This window comes from Vipera berus, assembly GCF_964194415.1.
Source record: "Vipera berus genome assembly, chromosome: 1".
In the NCBI taxonomy this organism is placed as follows: Eukaryota; Metazoa; Chordata; class Lepidosauria; order Squamata; family Viperidae; genus Vipera; species Vipera berus.
The window spans coordinates 299,942,454-299,959,803 of NC_138202.1; the positions used below are offsets into that span (position 1 = coordinate 299,942,454).

General features: G+C 36.2%; 1 protein-coding gene across 1 annotated transcript in view; it reads right to left on the minus strand.

Annotated features, from left to right (window-relative positions):
- Positions 1–1,249: 1,249 nt before the first annotated feature.
- Positions 1,250–17,350, minus strand: part of KIF6 (kinesin family member 6) — a gene marked incomplete at its 5' end in the record, with an annotated part of 130,746 nt that continues 114,645 nt past the window's right edge. The window contains 3 exons of the mRNA XM_081325200.1: positions 1,250–1,455; positions 7,298–7,404; positions 7,990–8,079. Coding sequence (XP_081181326.1) covers positions 1,439–1,455; positions 7,298–7,404; positions 7,990–8,079 — 214 coding nt within the window. The 3' untranslated portion in view covers positions 1,250–1,438. The remainder of the gene's footprint in view (positions 1,456–7,297; positions 7,405–7,989; positions 8,080–17,350) is intronic.

The following is a 17,350-nucleotide window of genomic DNA, read 5'->3' on the forward strand; positions in this document are numbered from 1 at the left end:
TGACTACAGTTCTGAGGCAGAAGGTCATTGTTCTGAAGACTAGTTGTGCACATTCAGCCTAATTGAATCCTAAATTTTCCTAAGAGGAATTATTTAAACATCTGTTATATGATCAGTAGCAGAAAGGGCTAATGCAGTGGAGAGCTATTAATCGAGCTATAGTTTCCTGGTTACGGAAAATAATAATTCTGCTTTATCGGTCTAGTTCGGGTCGCTGCATTTGAAGGGAGACACAGTAATTTATAATGAGTTCAGAGAAAGGTAAAACAGCCTAATGTTCAGTCTCCATTTTATGGTGTTCATTTTACTGACTCTCCCCTGAAGATATATTGGGGGTGAAAATGGAGCTGGGGAACAGTGGAGAAGTGGCCCCATTTGTGGCAATTTCTTTAATTGGGTTTACATTCAGTGGACAGAAAAGGAAAATAAAACAGGCTAATCCCAATCACCTTTAGATGATAAATGGAACCATCACTGAAATTATTACTAGGAACCATGTTTTAAAATTACATTCAAGGCACCCACCTTTAACCACATATTTCATGATTCAGCAAAGAAGATCTGTATCTCTAAGTGACTATCATTATTTTGCTTTATTTTATTAAATGATAGATGTTCCATGCAGCCAACATACTTGAAGGCCAGCTGTTACAAATACTAAAAGCACCTTAATAAACTATCTTTCCTAATAGTTTTAGGCTACAGATTCAAGAGGGGAAAAAAGGAATATCAACATATTTTCTGACTTGTATTATGCAATAGAATATTCTAGTAATTTTTATATTTAATAAAAGGGAATAATTATTATTCAAATGACGCACAGAAACAAACTTTTGAGCACAATATTCTCAGACAATAACTATGCATAGAAGAAAAGTAGATCCATAAAGATGCAGGATTCCAGCACCTGAAAGGCAATTATAGAAATCTTAGGGCGGGGGGAAACAACATTTGGAAATACAATTCAGTACATGATCCCCAAGTATGTATTTTAGAAAATGCTAGTTTGGTTAACAATACTAAATTACAGTAAGGAAAAAAAAAATATTGCTGTACCTGCAGTTCTCTGTGAGACACTACATACAATCTGAACCCTTCCCAACCTCAAAGTCAAATAAAGCATTCTAGTCCAAGATTGTCTCATAAAAGTCCAAGGGAGTCCTTCTGTGTTAGGTACAGAAACAGGGCTAGATAGTGATGACATCTGAAAACCAATAGAACTTTTCTGTTCTTGATGTTCCAAGTTAGAGCTTGTTTCACTTTTTTGATATTACGAAAATAATGAAGACACAGGTTGAATGCTATTCCTTGCAGAAATTCATTTTCTCTTTCTCCTACCCTCTCTCCCTTACAAATACAGCTGCAATTCCATTTGTCCTACACAGTTATAGTTACTTTGTCTAATTTTAAAATGAGGCCTTGCTGCATAAATCGGAGTTTACTTGTCTCCCAATCCTGAAAAGAGAAGAAAAGGCTGTCAGGCATGGATCATATTATACACATTGACAGTTTAATGATCACAAATCTTTAGAGCTCATCTGAAATCAGGTCTTTTTTAGTATTTTTAGTATTACTGCCACCGAGAGAGTGATCTTAGAGACTGAAGGTTGATATAAAGGGCTCCTTTCATGATCAAAGAACCGTGGATTTAACCGCTAGTAAAATTGTTTCCTAACAACATAGTAATATACCAGGACAGCAAATAAAATTAGAAAGTTACTCAAAAATGCTAGTTAAAACTCCAGTTTATTTATTTTTTCACAAAAGAGGAAATGCTAGTGATGCAATAGGATACTCCAAAAGATTATAATCACACGACTATCTTCCTATTTTAATCACTCTGGTCTGCACATCTTTATGTTTTGGAAAGCTACAACATGAGATTTGGTGTTCCTCAACTTTTTTAGACCATTTGCAGAAGACATTACTTCCACTAACCTCTGCATCCCCACTGTGCTTCTTTCCTATTTATGAAGTTATTTTCTAGGATGCACCAAACTTCAGGGCCCATAGGCCAAGAGATGACATAAAGAAGACCATCGCATTAAAATGTCAAATATCAGAGGAAATGTTGTTTAAAAATGCAAAATACCATAGCCAATAAAAAATTATCTCTCTGACTACTGACTGTTTACCTCAGATGGTGATGCAACTGAGAAGTGGGCTGTAATGGAATGACACAGGTAATCAGATTCAACAGAGTGGAAGTGGCATTGGCAGACAGATCGAGCCTCGATTCAATCCCTGAATGATTGCACTCAGAAGCATTCCATTAAATAGCATAAGAAAAAGATAACACTATTACAATTAACAGTGTAGAGCAGGGGTAGGCAACCTTGGCGCTTTTATGACTTGTGGACTTCAACTCCCAGAATTCCTGAGTCGGCTGACTCAGGAATTCTGGGAGTTGAAGTCCACAAGTCATAAAAGAGCCAAGGTTGCCTACCCCTGGTTTAGAGCAATCGGCCAGAATAGAGATCTTCCATATACTTTGGAAGCAACCATCCAGGTAGGAGTGAAATTTGTAATAATTGCACATTTCAACATTAGTTTGTCATGAAAAACACTGTAGTTGATGGAATTTCATGTGTGGTTGATAGATTGAAAGCTACTAGAGGGCAATTAGGTCTTTGAACCAAAATCTTCTTTCCACACCTGGAACTTCCAAAGGAAGAATCTCTTGAATTGTTCTCCTATACAAATCTATTTTCTTTTGGACTGGGGCTTTAAACAGCTCTGTGCAGCTGAGAGTCTGTGATACTTCAGACCCTCTTAAGGTCACCTTGCATTTTCTTCAGAAAGAAAGGGATAAAACTCCAAATATTGACTGTCTGGAACTATATATTTGAAAGTGATGATGTGCATCTTCATTCTGATCAAGCCATCTTCAGGGAATCAGCTTTTTTTCAGGTTCATAGTCAGGATAGGTCAGCAGCTATACATTGTTCAGCTCCTCCTTTTCTATAAACAATGAAGTGGATTCTAAGATTAATGAAATCAGTTAAGTTCACGGAAGGAGATTGTTCTCGCCTACTGGAAAATTTTATGAGTGGAATAGGAATCCGGTTGAACTATGTGACGAAGTCCATGTGAGAGGCATGCTTGAGCTGGCTTATATTGGTTTAAGAACCTATTGTTAAAATTTTCTGGTATTTTGTGAGCTGATTCAGGGCAGAGCAGACCTGCTATGACTAGTATGCTGATCTAGCAGCATAATGGCAGCAATGGAACTGCCAGAGCCAATTGTTACACATTTACAAACAAACCACAGGTCTGTGAGAAACAATTGTTAAGAAACAAATTGCTGGAAACTGGGTGAAGATCAGCAGAAATCTGAATGATTTCTTTTTCCTTTAGCAGTTGCCCTATTTCAAACTGTTCAGAAATTTTCCTTTGACCCTCTAAAGTAAGTTTTGAAGAACACAACTAGTTGTTAGAGAGAGGAGGGTATAGGGAAAAATTCTGTCATTTACCTTTCCTAAAATACCTTATTTAGAACACATGCTAGTGGTTCTTGATCTATTCTTTAATATTATCATAGCTTTTATTATTTCAATACTGAGTACTTCGCTGTAAGAAATCTGTAATAATTGAAGCAGTCCAGGGAATCCATAAGATTACTCAATTTTATATCAGCTATTTTTATAACTATATTACAGTAAAATAATTTCTGTACACTGAACAGATTTTATATAGTTAAATGATGGAAAAGATCTGTGCAAAGTAAAGTTCCTTGCTCAGATATTCCTTGAGGTTTTTAAGAAGAGATTGGGCAGCCATTTGTCTGGAATTTTATAGGGTCTCCTACTTGAGCAAGGGTTTGGACTAGAAGACCTCCAAGGTCCCTTGCAACTCTGTTATTCTGCAATTCTGTAATTCAGATCGTTCATGCTATGTAGTTGCTGAAATTCACATTAGAATGGCCATACCAGTTTCTCTAATTGTGTACTTTTCCTGTAAACATTTTTTTAAAAATTATTTTATTATAATGAAATTAGATAGTACATTTAAGGTCAGATCTGCTTTTCTTGCAAACATGCATCTTTTCATAAGCTAAAAATGGGGTAGCTTAAAAATCAAGAGACTCTGTAATTATTTCATGATCATTGGGGAATAAACATTAATTCAACCTAACTATATGATCAGAAGGAACTTGACAAGAAGTTCATTAAGCTGAGACATATGACACCTTAAGCCTAAGTGTGCAGAATATAGTATTTGCTCTGGATGGAGGAAGGTTTTGTAACCTCCCTATTTACACCCAACAATTACTGCTGATAACCAAAGAGATAGATACTGTGGGATAATGCTAACACCATCTGTCAAGTCAGGTGCTACTAGCTTGATGAATAATGCTGTCATCAGCACTCAAAAGTTGATGGAAAGCTATAGCTTCAGTAATTAGGCTGCTTTCAGGTATTCTGTATAATTTGTTCCTGTCACTACAAACCTCTATTAAAAGTAATCTTTTATTCCTTTGTTAATAGGTTCCTTTTTTACCACTAGGTGATTCTGTTCTCTCTCTGATATTATGGTTCCTAACATCTGCTATTTTTAATGACCAGAATGAAATGGAAATTTTTGTCATCTAGGACCTAATTCATATTTGGAATGTGACAAATCTTGTAGACTGAATCCAGGATCAGGGATCCTTCTATACCAGACACGTCAAACTTGTGACATCACATGATGTCGCGCAACGTATCGGGACAGTTTTGCCATTGCCGGCAATGGGGTGGGCGCAGCTTCCGGATGGTGGGTCGGGCCCGCGGGCTGGCAGTTTGACACCCCTGTTCTATACTATGCAAATATTATAAGTTGTAACTATTTTTTTTATTAAAGAGTTTTACAAAAACAAAATTTTACAATATATCCCCAAATCCCTCCCACCCCAAACCCACCCACTTCCCCCCCCCCACTTCCCAGAGCTAAATACAGGATTATAGTTACAATAATCATATTCTAAATAAAAATTATGCATAATATACAATTAACCAAATTCATAATGTGCTTTAACTCCCCTTTAACATAACTACAAACAAAGTACCAATAACAATATCCCACTAAAATCTACTCATAAGCTAAATGGAACTTTTTAGTCCCATATTTGTTCTGAATATAATTTATCCATCCAAACTGAAATATATCTTTCCTGTGAATGATCTTTCAAATAAGCAGAAATCTTAGACATTTCTGCAAGATTCGAAACTTTAAACACCCATTCTTCTATAGTAGGCAAACTATCCTTCTTCCAAGTTGTAACTATTTTGATGCCAATGCAGTTAGGTCCTACTTACAATTTCTTATCTGTAGTAATAGGGAAATTCATAGGAGCCAATTTATATTAAAATTCAATTCAGAATATAGATCTAAGAGACTGAGATAGTTTGTATGAGCATAATATAAATACTGTTTGTAAGGCTACATAAAAGTACATTCTATGCAGTGTTAAATTTGGTTAATTTGAATGTTACTTTCTATTGATTTTAACTGATCATTTTCTTCATCTTTTAGGATATTATCTCACCCTACTTTGAGTCATTAGATTTGAGAAATATCGATGGTTCACAATATCAATATGTTAATTTCTTTTTTCTCAAAACAAAACAGTTCACAGGGGTGTCAAACTTGCAATGTCACATCTCTCCTTTTTCTATCAGGGATTTATTCTATCAAAGGAACATTCTTCATATAAGAGAAAGAAAATCTTGGGGTATAACCCTAAATATGGCCATTATATCAACTTCTGACCGCTACACTAATTTGGCACAACAACAGCAAAACAAATTTGTCCTATCACAAAGTGAAGAAATAGTAAAACTCACTATGCTGTTTAATATGAAACAGACCCAGGAAGTTGGCAGCAGTGGTAGCTTGAATGGAAAGTGTGCGGCAATTGAGGAAAGGAGACACAAAATACATATGTAGCTTGATCCACAACATCAGAATCAAGCATGGTCTGTCTAGAGCAGAGGTGTCAAACTTGCAACGTCATGTGACGTGTCGGGACGTATTGCAACTTTTTTGCCATTGCCGGCAATGGGGTGGGCGCAGTTTTGCTATGATGCATCTGGCCCACGGGCTGGCAGTTTAACACCCCTGCTAATGGAGCACCCAATTTGCTACTTTTCATTGATATTTGAAAAGATAACTTGTCTGACAGAGATAGCTTATGTGATAGAGCTTCTACCCACAAACATAGTTCCCAACATTTACTTGTCACTCTCCATATTGGCATACTGTGATTCTATTAAATGGGCTAAAGAGAAAATTATTGTTTGCTTATTAATTCAAAATTCTACAATATATTAATGTCTATAGAGACATTGTCAGGGATGCAATACATTAAAATATTCCTTTTCTCTCTGGTTTTAAGAATATTTTAAATTATTTGCACAATGTGTTTTAATCAGCTGTTTCATGAGATAGCTTTTTAATTCAGCTATTTCAGCCAACTAGACAACTTCCAATAGTCAGAAGACATGATGGAAAATGGTCATTTCATAACACATGGGCAGATTTCAACCATAGTTTCAATGGGGAACCTTTAAGCATCCTAGACCAAGCTAAATCCCAAAATCCCAGGGAATTTCTAGAAGCTTGGCATTCAGACAAATCAGTCATCAACATAGAGATAAACCACATTTACACACCATTCAAAAGAGACAATAAAAAAGCTTCCTCAGAGGAAGTAAATTCCTAATTTAGTACACAGCGTTGTTATTGGATAGACAAATTCCATACTGTGTTTTCTTCTTTGTGAAATGATTTCTACGCCAACTTCTCTGAAGCAGTCTTGAATCACTTTGGTAGCTGTATGCCTTCAGCACTTCAAAATTATCTAATTTCATCTTGACTTCCTACTCATTATTCTCCTGCTTTTAGATTCCAGTTCAATGTATTTCTTACAAACATCTTAGCCCCTTTCTTTTTACCCCACCTGTGAAAGATTCTGTGTGAAAGACCTTATCTGGTTTTCTCTCAGCTCTTTCCCAGGTCCACCACAAGTAAAATCTAGGAGATCACATAATACAATGGCAGAGGGAATTTGCTTTCTTAATTCCATCACATTATTTATAAATGATAAAAGGACAGGTTCCTGATGAAAGACTACACCATCTAGAAGCCAAAACAAGTACGTTAAGAGAGAAAAGAGAGGGGAAACACTGTAAATGATAACTAACATGTAATAATTTCAATGTAATCCTCTGATTTCTTTTTATAAATCTGGATAACACTGAATTTTTTAAGCTTATTATAGAGCACTTGGTCAACTAACACATTTAATAAAGATTACCTTTTTTATGTAAGAGGTTCTTTCTAGCTCTAATGAAAGCTATAATATCAGCATCAGTTTGACGATCTCCTGTGAAGGGGATGGTAGAACCTGGATCTGGAGAAATCCTGAAATAACCAAGTGCATTTTTTTAATTGTCTTTGCTGTTCCAAACTGAGTTGAATATTGAACGTCCTCATGCAGAGTGTCAGTTACACATATCTGATTTCTGCTTATTTATTTCACCTAGCTTATGACAGGACTCATTGACAAGTTCCACTGAAATGAAGGAGGTTTTTGATTCTAAAATGTTGCTTTGGAATGTGTGTGTGTGTGCGTGCTGGGAGCTCCTTAAAGATGTATGTTATTCCAGATCTATCCTCTTCCAGCTGTCCTCCAAATACCTTTATGAAATCAAATCTGAAGCACTGATGGATGCAATGAACAGTGCCTGGGGTGGGGGTGGGGGGTTACTATGAGCACTCTTGTGTTTTCTTGGGATCAGTTTTAAAGTAGGAATTTACATGTTTACATTTTCCAGCTAAGAAGCATATAGTTCCCCCAATTTAGATCAATCTGTAAACATCAGGATCCAGATGTGAGGAGAGCAAGTGCAGCATGCACAGCCCCATTCTCTACTCCCTCTGTTCTCTTGTGACAAAGGCAGCTTGAGTGAGTATTCTAGATTCTCAAAAGATGTAACTACTGCACACCTCATTTTTGAATTTGAGTTGCTCACTCTGCTCACACTGCTGTTCACGGCTGACACTTCATTGAAGCTGGCTCTGCTGTTATTTGGAACCCTGGGAAGGGAAAGAATTTTACTCATTTCAGGTTGCTGCAACAAAACTATATTTTACAAATGGTATTTTTTACACAATAAATAAATAAACGTTGAAAATAGTATTTAATTTTTTATAAAGATTCCAATTCAAAAACTAGATTGGTGTGATACAGGAGGCAATATGATCACAAATCCTTCTTTTAAAGACTTAATAAATGGACAGTGAGATGTATTAAATAGCACTGTTTGTTTTTCTAATGCTGTCCTAAAAGAACAATAAGTATGTTTTTTTTATGTATCTGAATAATAGTTATTTTGCTGAGGGCCTACTTATCCATCATGCTGTTATCAAGTTAATAATAATAATAATAATAATAATAATAATAATAATAATAATAATAATAATAATAATAATAATAATAATAATAAAGTTGGAAGGGACCTTGGAGGTCATCTAGTCCAACCCCCTGCTCAGACAGGAAACCTTATACCATTTCAGGCAAATGGCTGTCCAGTCTCTTCTTAAAAACCTCCAGTGTTGGAGCATTCACCACTTCTGGAGGCAGGTGGTTCCACTGGTTAGTTGTTCTAACTGTCAGGAAGTTTCTCTTTAGTTCTAGGTTGCTTCTCTCCTTGGCTGGTTTCCATCCGTTGCTTCTTGTCCTGCCTTCAGGTGCTTTGGAGAATAGCTTGACTCCCTCTTCTTTGTGGCAGCCCCTGAGATATTGGAACACTGCTATCATGTCACCCCTCACCCTTCTCTTCATTAAACTACACATACCCAATTCCAGCAACCGTTCCCTATATGTTTTAGCCTCTAGCCCCCTAATCATCTTTGTTGCTCTTCTCTGTACCCTTTCTAGAGTCTCGACATCTTTTTTACATCGTGGTACATTGTGTTAACATCCCATTCTGCAACCATAATTTGCTTTCATGAGATTCTATACTGTTATTACTGTAATTTACACTTTAAAACTCTACAATCGTCTAACCATACAGTTTTTATTATGAAAGTAATTTCAAACTCTGCTCAATTACCATTTAAATTCATGAGGATGAGAAATGAAGATAGTGAAAACTTAAATATTTTGACAGCTGAAGACATCAAATTAGTTTTGTCGTCTAAACACATTTCTTAAAGAGACTTCATCAGGACATTTATCATTATTTTAAATAATAATTTAGTCCAAACACTTAGTCCCTTTTTTAAACACTACAATGCCTTCTGTCACTAATTCAGTTTGGAAGAACTGAGAACACAGAATAAAGCAGTAGTGGTGTTCTTTCATTGGAGTTAGCAGCATTCCATCACTACAGTCTGTGATCTGCCATAGGAAAAAATCAAAATATGGAAGCAAGATAGTGTGCATCTTCCAAGCTGCATAAAGTGTTGGTATCATTTTCTGATGATTCCTCCGTTGTGATGGTGCAGCTGCGTTTGCCAAGTAGCTGATGATGGAGATTTACAGTCGTTCTAGGGTTGCAAAGCAGTTTCAGTGACTTTTTGAATTTGCTGCTACTCTCAAGATCGAACGTTTGATTTGGCAATGCATTCCCCAGACGGAGACCTCAGGTAAGTCCGCAACAGCTAAGAACTTGGGTTGGGTCTCTTTCTCCTCTTCTTCATTCTCAGGGGCTGCCTGAATGAACAACCTGCACGCAAGATCAGCAGTCCATTCAACTATGTCTGCTACTGAAGAAACAGTTGCAGCAGATGGTGGCTGCCCAAAACCATAATGTTTTTCACCATGTATTCCATGCTCTGAAAAGTATGCATAGAGGTTCTCAGTGCAGCTTGTACTGTTGATTGACACAAAAGAATATTTTCATGAAGGTGACTGAATGCAGTAAAACGTGAAAGTTACTATCACACCATAGTTCATAAGCTACATCAGGAAAGTAGTATTGGATAGCAAGAGGATATTCTTTATGTTCAATAACATCTTGCTGTCTTCAGTAGGAAGCTGATAGACTGATTATTTTTCCTTTCACGGAATAAGATAGGAGTGGACAGGACAGGACAGGATAGGATAGAATAGAATAGGATACTTTATTTGGCCAAGTGTGATTAGACACACAAGGAATTTGTCTCCAGTGCAGAAGCTCTCAGTATACATACAAAGCAACATAATAATAATCAGCATAATAATACAGTAATGCCAACATGATGGTGGAGTAAAGAAGATAATAAGGATAAATGATAATATTACAGCTATACTACATAGGTAAATATACATAGACATTAGACAGCATTAGGAGAATTAGGTATTCAGCAGATTGATGGTGCAAGGGGAAAAAAGTCCCTGTGTCTAGTTGTTTCGAAATGCAATGCCCTGTAGTGGTGTCCTGAGGGAGGAGTTGAAACAGTTTAATGTCCAGAATGTGAAGTGTCTGTAGATATCTTCCCAGTCCTCCTCCTGACCCGAACAATATAGAGATCTTCTATAAAAGGCAGGCTGGTTGGAATTCTCTTTCTACAATCTTTACTGTCCGTTGGAGTCTATACCTATCCTGTTTGGTTGCTGTACCAAACCGGGCAGTTATAGAAGTAAAAATGACAAGACGTAATAATTTCTGTGTAAAACTGTATCAACAGCTCCTGGGGCAGTCTGAACTTTCTGTGTCGAGGCAGGAAGAACATTCTTTATTGTGCCTTTTTAATGATGATTCTAATATTGACTGTCCATTTCAAGTCCTGAGAGATTATAGAACTCCAAAACTTAAAGGACTCTACTGCTGATATTGTGCTGTCAAATATAGTAAGAGGTGATATAATAGGGCTCCTCCTAAAATCCACTCTCATCTCTACAGTTTTAAGCATGTTTAGCTCCAGATTGTTTTACTCTGAATATATCTAAGAAAGCTTTCGTTGTTTTTTTTTACCAGTAGCAGCCCCATCCTGAATTCAGCGTTTTCAACATTATTTATACAAAACCAGACTATTCCTACATATTCTTTCTTTATGATTTGGGTTATTTTCCATTTCTGATCTACCACAGAATCCTAGATATACATGAATTTATTAAAATATGGGTATGCATTTGACTTCATTTAGTTGCTATTAAATGAAAATTTCCAGCATAATATGGTTACTTGCCCCTAGTGTCCTGTTATTTACATTTCCTCAGTTAAGGTATTCTTATTATTTAGTATGAAGTCAAGAAGCTGATAGTTTATGCATTGCTCTATTCTCTCAAGGAGAAACTTGTTTGCAAAATATGCCAGGAATTTCCTGGAAGTATTACAGTTGCAAGGTAATTTAATTCTCCTATTACATTTACCTCATACATATTTGAAAGCTACTTTATGCAATTCGAGTGTAGAAAGCAATCATCATGGCTGAGTGGCAGTAGTAGATACCAATAACAGTACTGCTTTTATTAATTCCTCCACCTATTTTAACTCCAATACTCCAATACCTTCAATTTCCAAGTAGATGTCAATAGTTAGCATACAAAAAACTTCCTCACTGTTTACTATTGCTTCTGTACCTTTTAACAGATCTCCTATATTTTATTCATGCAAGCAATCACAATTCCTGTTTATACACGTCTCAGAAACAAAAGGACAAAACACTATGAATAACTTTAAATCTAGCATGGAGGTTGACCATTATATCCTTAATTTAAACATTAATTCAAAATGTAAATGCCTATTTTAAGATTTAACCACTAGATGGCAAACTTGAGGCATTCTTATTTTTCTGTGCTGAAATTAAATTCATCCCTTTGAATTCCAAATAGTGTGACCTAAATAAATAAATAAATAAATAAGGAAAGAAAGAAAGAAAGAGAGAGAGAGACAGAGAGAGAGAGAGAGAGAGAGAGAATACCATCTCTTAATAATGTTAAGAAGAGCCAAGAAAGCATTTCTCCCTAACTGGAGAACAGGGTCAAAGACGTTTGACTCCACTAAAGCAAAGATTTCCTACCTACACAGCTGAGAAAGCAGGAACAAGCTTTAACCCAGTGCTTCCCAAATCTGGGTACATTATCCAAAATTTGATAAAAGTGCTTTTTTCTTTGAATAATGACACACAAATCCATTATCCAATCACAGCAAGGACATTTAAACTGACTTAAAGTGTTTTACTTCCATTGGGTAAAAAGATTTTCTGATAGACAGTTTGGGGTAATGAACGAAAAAAGTTTGGGAAGCACTGGTTTAATCCCACAGTGCCTACAGGAGACTGTTTTTAAAATATATATAGTACAGATTCTATCATTAGTTTGTTAAATGTGTCATAAAAGTTGAATGGAAGAACCAGGTCCACAATTATATGGTAGAGATGCACTGAGAACTTGAGTTAACCAGGGTTTGGAGTACTAATTTTCCCCCATTTCCTTTCTTACTCACATTAGTCTGAATGAACAATGGAGAATGGAATAGTAGGCTACTGAAATCTTGTTCATATTCTTCTGATACAATCAGGATTGGAGGACATGTGGAGACTTCTCTATTTCCTAAAATGATGGCCTTTGACCTGGTTAGTGTAATTGTGTGCTGGCAGTAAGGTAACTACATTCAAATTATTGGATATCAGTGTTAAGCGTATTACATGAAAGAAGCCACTAAGGCAGAGGTCCCCAATCTTTTGGGCACCAGGGCCTGGTTCCTTGGAGAGAGGTTTTTCCATGGACCGGAGGGTGCGTGATTTTCTCTGCTGCCTGCATCTTGCGGATGGGGCTTTGCTTGTTTGTGCGGACCAGTTGCTGACATGCTGCGGCCTGGTACTGGTCCACAGACCGGGGTTTGGGGACCCCTGCACTAAGGTGTTTTTCTATGTAAATGAAAAAAAAGAATTTAATTTCTCAAAGTTTTCTTTTACTTTATTTATCAAATAAGGACATTTCATTTTTACCTGATCAAAATTAGGTTGCTCTATTTTGGCAAGTAATTTATTTCAACTGATTAATCACTGAAATGTAATTAGTTTTGTTTGCTGTTTCTCAAAAAGTAGAACTACCTGGAGGTAGAGTGAAGCAGAGAAGAAGACAATTGGAAAGAAGAGAAGAGAACATGAAACTATGATATATTTCAAAAATAGAACAGCCATGTATCTCAGCATACAGAGGATAGCCTTCTCTTTGAAGTGCTGTCAAAGACCTTTCTTGATTTAAAAGCATCATTTATTTTGTAAGACAAGCCTGTCTAATTCCAATTCAAGGATAATAAAACATAAAAATTTGATGGCTGTGAAATAGTTACACTGAAAGACTCAGGTTACTTGGCACAGAAAACCTTATCCATAATGGCAAGATAAATTACATTTTTCTATAAACTGTAGCATTCTATTGCAAGAAATTATAAAACTATGATATTGTATTTTTAGAATCCCACGTACCTTTAAATTTCCAATCAAAGTGTCATACTAGGTTTGCCACTTTCCCCTTTTAGGTAAACCCCAAAAATGAATATATTGTGACAAAGTAGTATGAGAGCAGGATGTAAAAGTAAAAAAAAAAGTATGATCAATAATCTGAAGTTTGTATATAGTATTATATAACTAGAATCTAATGACCTACAACAATAGATAATATATAAACAGGTATGAATGGCAGTCTTGGCTGAAGGGCTGCTTAAATCGGCCTTTTTACCCAGTGATTTAAATCAGTGATTTAAATTGCCCTGGCTTAATCAATTCACCTTGAAAGAAAGGAATACTCCATGAAGAAATACTGGCAATTGTGAAGGAATGTAGTGGTCTAATACCAGCATTTGTGTTGCTTATTATTGCTATCTTTGAAATGGTCACTGGGAGAGCCACTCTCCAATTAACAGTGAGGCTTCAACACCTGATTTGTTGCTAATTGGACTTTTGCTCATGTATGTCTGTTGAAGGAATTAGTTCAGTGACAAATTTAGTGACACTAAAAACTGAGTTGTGGTGACCAAGAAAACCTCTTGTTGCTCCTTGCCATTTTACTCATTCATCATGGTTAGCCTGAGTGGTTCTTCAGAGTGAGCACAAAGGGTGGGGGTGCCTATGCAGATAGACTCTACAATCTGCAATACCTGGAGCTTAGGGCCATCTTAGTGCATCTTCCAAAAAGATGTACCAGCAGCCGTGGTGGCACAATGGTTAGAATGCAGTATTGCTGGCTAATTCAGCTCACTGCCAGAAGTTCAATCCTGACCAGCTCAAGGTTGACTCAAGTCTTTCATCCTTCTGAGGTCGGTAAAATGAGGACCCAGATTGTTGGGGGCAATACTCTGATGCTGTAAACCACTTACAGAATGCTGCAAAGCAATATGAAGAGGTATATAAGTCTAAGTGCTATTGCTAGTGCTACCTGTGGAAAACTGGTAGCGTAGCTGTACAGTGTGTATGCTAGTGATGGTATTTCATTTTCAGAGTTGCTCATAAAAACAGAACAGGTGCAGCGCTGGCTTATTGCCCTGAGTCTGAGAACTCAAAGCATTAAGCTCCTAACAAGAACCATATTGACTATTTTTTTATTGGATAGACTGATGTGATTCCTCTGATGGTGAGTCAGATGAATCATGGATGGGGGCAGGGATTGGCCCAGTATATTACCTTTTCTGATCCATCATATCAATGGCAAATTTTGGGGGTTGAATTTCAATGGGCTTTACTGGGGGATCTGAAAAAAGCTCTGAAAACAATACATCTATGACATGACAGAAAGATTTGTCTTAAAACATCACATTTACTTTCCAATTAGATACTAAGATATTTCTACTGGATATTACTCATATAAATATTGACTTAGTTCTCAACAGTTCTATAGTTAGGAAGATTTTTAAAATATAAAAGAAAATAATTTTAAAAATCTATAGTGATTATATTCCTTGAGTACCATTATTATTATTTGTCAGACACCAATATCTGTGTACACATCAAATTAAATACTACAAATTCTATGTACATTTCAGAATATTTAAAAGTGCCACCATTTGTTTATATATTATAGTTTGTAATAGGCACTGAAACATCTTCTATATCTCAGAGTGGTGAAAAGTGTTTAGTACAAGTGTTTACAGACTAAATTGTCATAAAAAGTTGTGTTATCCTTGTTTCAGTGGTAGAAGTAGATTCATATGGTTTTTACATTAAGCCTACTTTTATATTCTCTTCTGCTATCTAAATTCCTTCAACTAAATATTGAATGACAGTAACTGTTATATACCATATGCTTCGTGTAAACTTTTACTATTACAATTTATTTGACAGATAGAAGATTATGGTTAAATCCTGTTCACTGAGTAAATTACCACTTTGCTTCTGGATGGATTTAGCAACAAAGAGCTTTTTGTGTTTTAGTCCAAGGATTTGAAGAAAAATAAAAAGCCCAAAGATCTCATCATATGTAACTATGAGAATGAATGAATAAGTTCACTGTGTCACTGAGATTCAACGGACTCTTTAGGAAGTTGGGTGTTTTGTTGTTTTATATCCTTAAATGTAGGAAACCAGAAACCTTGCTATGAATTGTTAATGCCTCAAACAGGTTTCAAGAGGTCTAGAATAAATTTTCAGCACAGTGGGATATACTGTAGGTTGCTGTTCTCTGTCACAATGTCAAGAGCTCCATTACAAATTCTTTGCTTGTAACATTGAGAACATAGCTGCAAAAATGGGCACGAGGCTTAACACACAGTAATACAAAAGTTCTTGAAATATCTGAAGGGAAAATGTTCATAGAAAACTTAAAAGGGTCATTGCAAGTGTAACAACACAGATCTCATATGTCTGCAAATAAAAACAAAACTCCAAGTCTGCCTCTCACAAAATCTCACATTTGATTCATGGTCTTGGATTCTTATCTTCAACATGCATCATAATCATAACCTCTAAGGGATGTAGCAGCCAAAAATGAGACTAAAATCAACAACAAAAATCCCTAGCCATGAATGCATTTGCCAAAGTAAGTGTTGCTTACACCATATATTTAAATTATAGTCATAAAAATATGCATGTTGATTAGTACATAATCTCTAGACATTCCATACAATTAGCATATCAAAAAAGTCACATGAGCTGGTTCAAGACTGGAATGAACTCCATAAAATATACTGATCTACATACTTTTACAGCAGTAGTCACTACTATTTTTTCTGATTTTTCTTGTTTACATAGATGTTCCCAGAATATTACGAACTCCTTCATTAGGGATTTAAATGTGTAGAACGGAACATTTTTTGCTTTATGTGTAAGTGCACTTCTTAGAAGGGTATACTAGACTTCTTGAGAATTACCTTGGAAGAATGTACTTTTAGATTGTGCTGATTAGAAACATTTAATGCAAAATAAAATTATACTTTTTTGTACTATAACCAAGCATAAAAGTTGATGAGGCACAAAAAATCTTGATTATTATAACTATATTTAAAAAAACTCAGAGGAGTGGAAAGATAATGTAACTGAGAGTTATGGAAAACTGACATTAGCAAAGCTACAAACCAGCTTATGCTGTCATTGTTTATTAAAGTGTATAAAAATTAGTTGGCATGTTTTAATTGTACAATTCAGAATTACAAATTATTTATTTATTTATTTATTTATTTATTTATTTATTTATTTATTTATTTGGTTTATATACCGCCCTATTCCCAAAGGACTCAGGGCGGTTTACAAGGCAAAATTTAAAAACAATCCAATATAAAATTAAATTAAATTAAGTCTAGCTGCAAAAATTAAATCACAATTTAAAAACATTAAACCCCTCAGTCCAGACCAGATAGCTCAAAGAGCCAGGTTTTTAGGTCCCGGCGAAATGAATGAAGGTCGGGGGCAGTCCGGAGTTCCGTTGGCAGTTGATTCCATAGGGCAGGCGCGCCCACAGAGAACGCCCTCCCCCTGTGGATCGCCCGTCGGCAATCCTTGTCCGGCAGTACCCTGAGGAGGCCCTCCCTGTGGGAGCGCACAGGACGATGGGAAATTGACGCTGGCAGCAGGTGTTCCCTTAGATAATCCGGGCCCATGCCATTTAGGGCTTTATAGGTCATCACCAGCACCTTGAATCTCACCCGGAGGGCAACCGGAAGCCAATGCAGCTCGCGGAGAAGAGGTGTTATATGGGAGTATCGGGAGACTCCCATCACATTATGTTTAATAATGTTTAATAAACAAATTATGTTTATTATCCTCAGATAACAGCATGTAAAGTCAAAACCACAGAATCCCAGAATGTATTAATTAATAAGCTGAGCACCAGGCATCACAAAAACCGAGAAAGTTGATACAAAAGAGAGAAAGAATGATAGCACTGCCACAGAAAATATGGTCAGAAATAACAGCTAGCAATGGCTAACATCCATAGATCCTC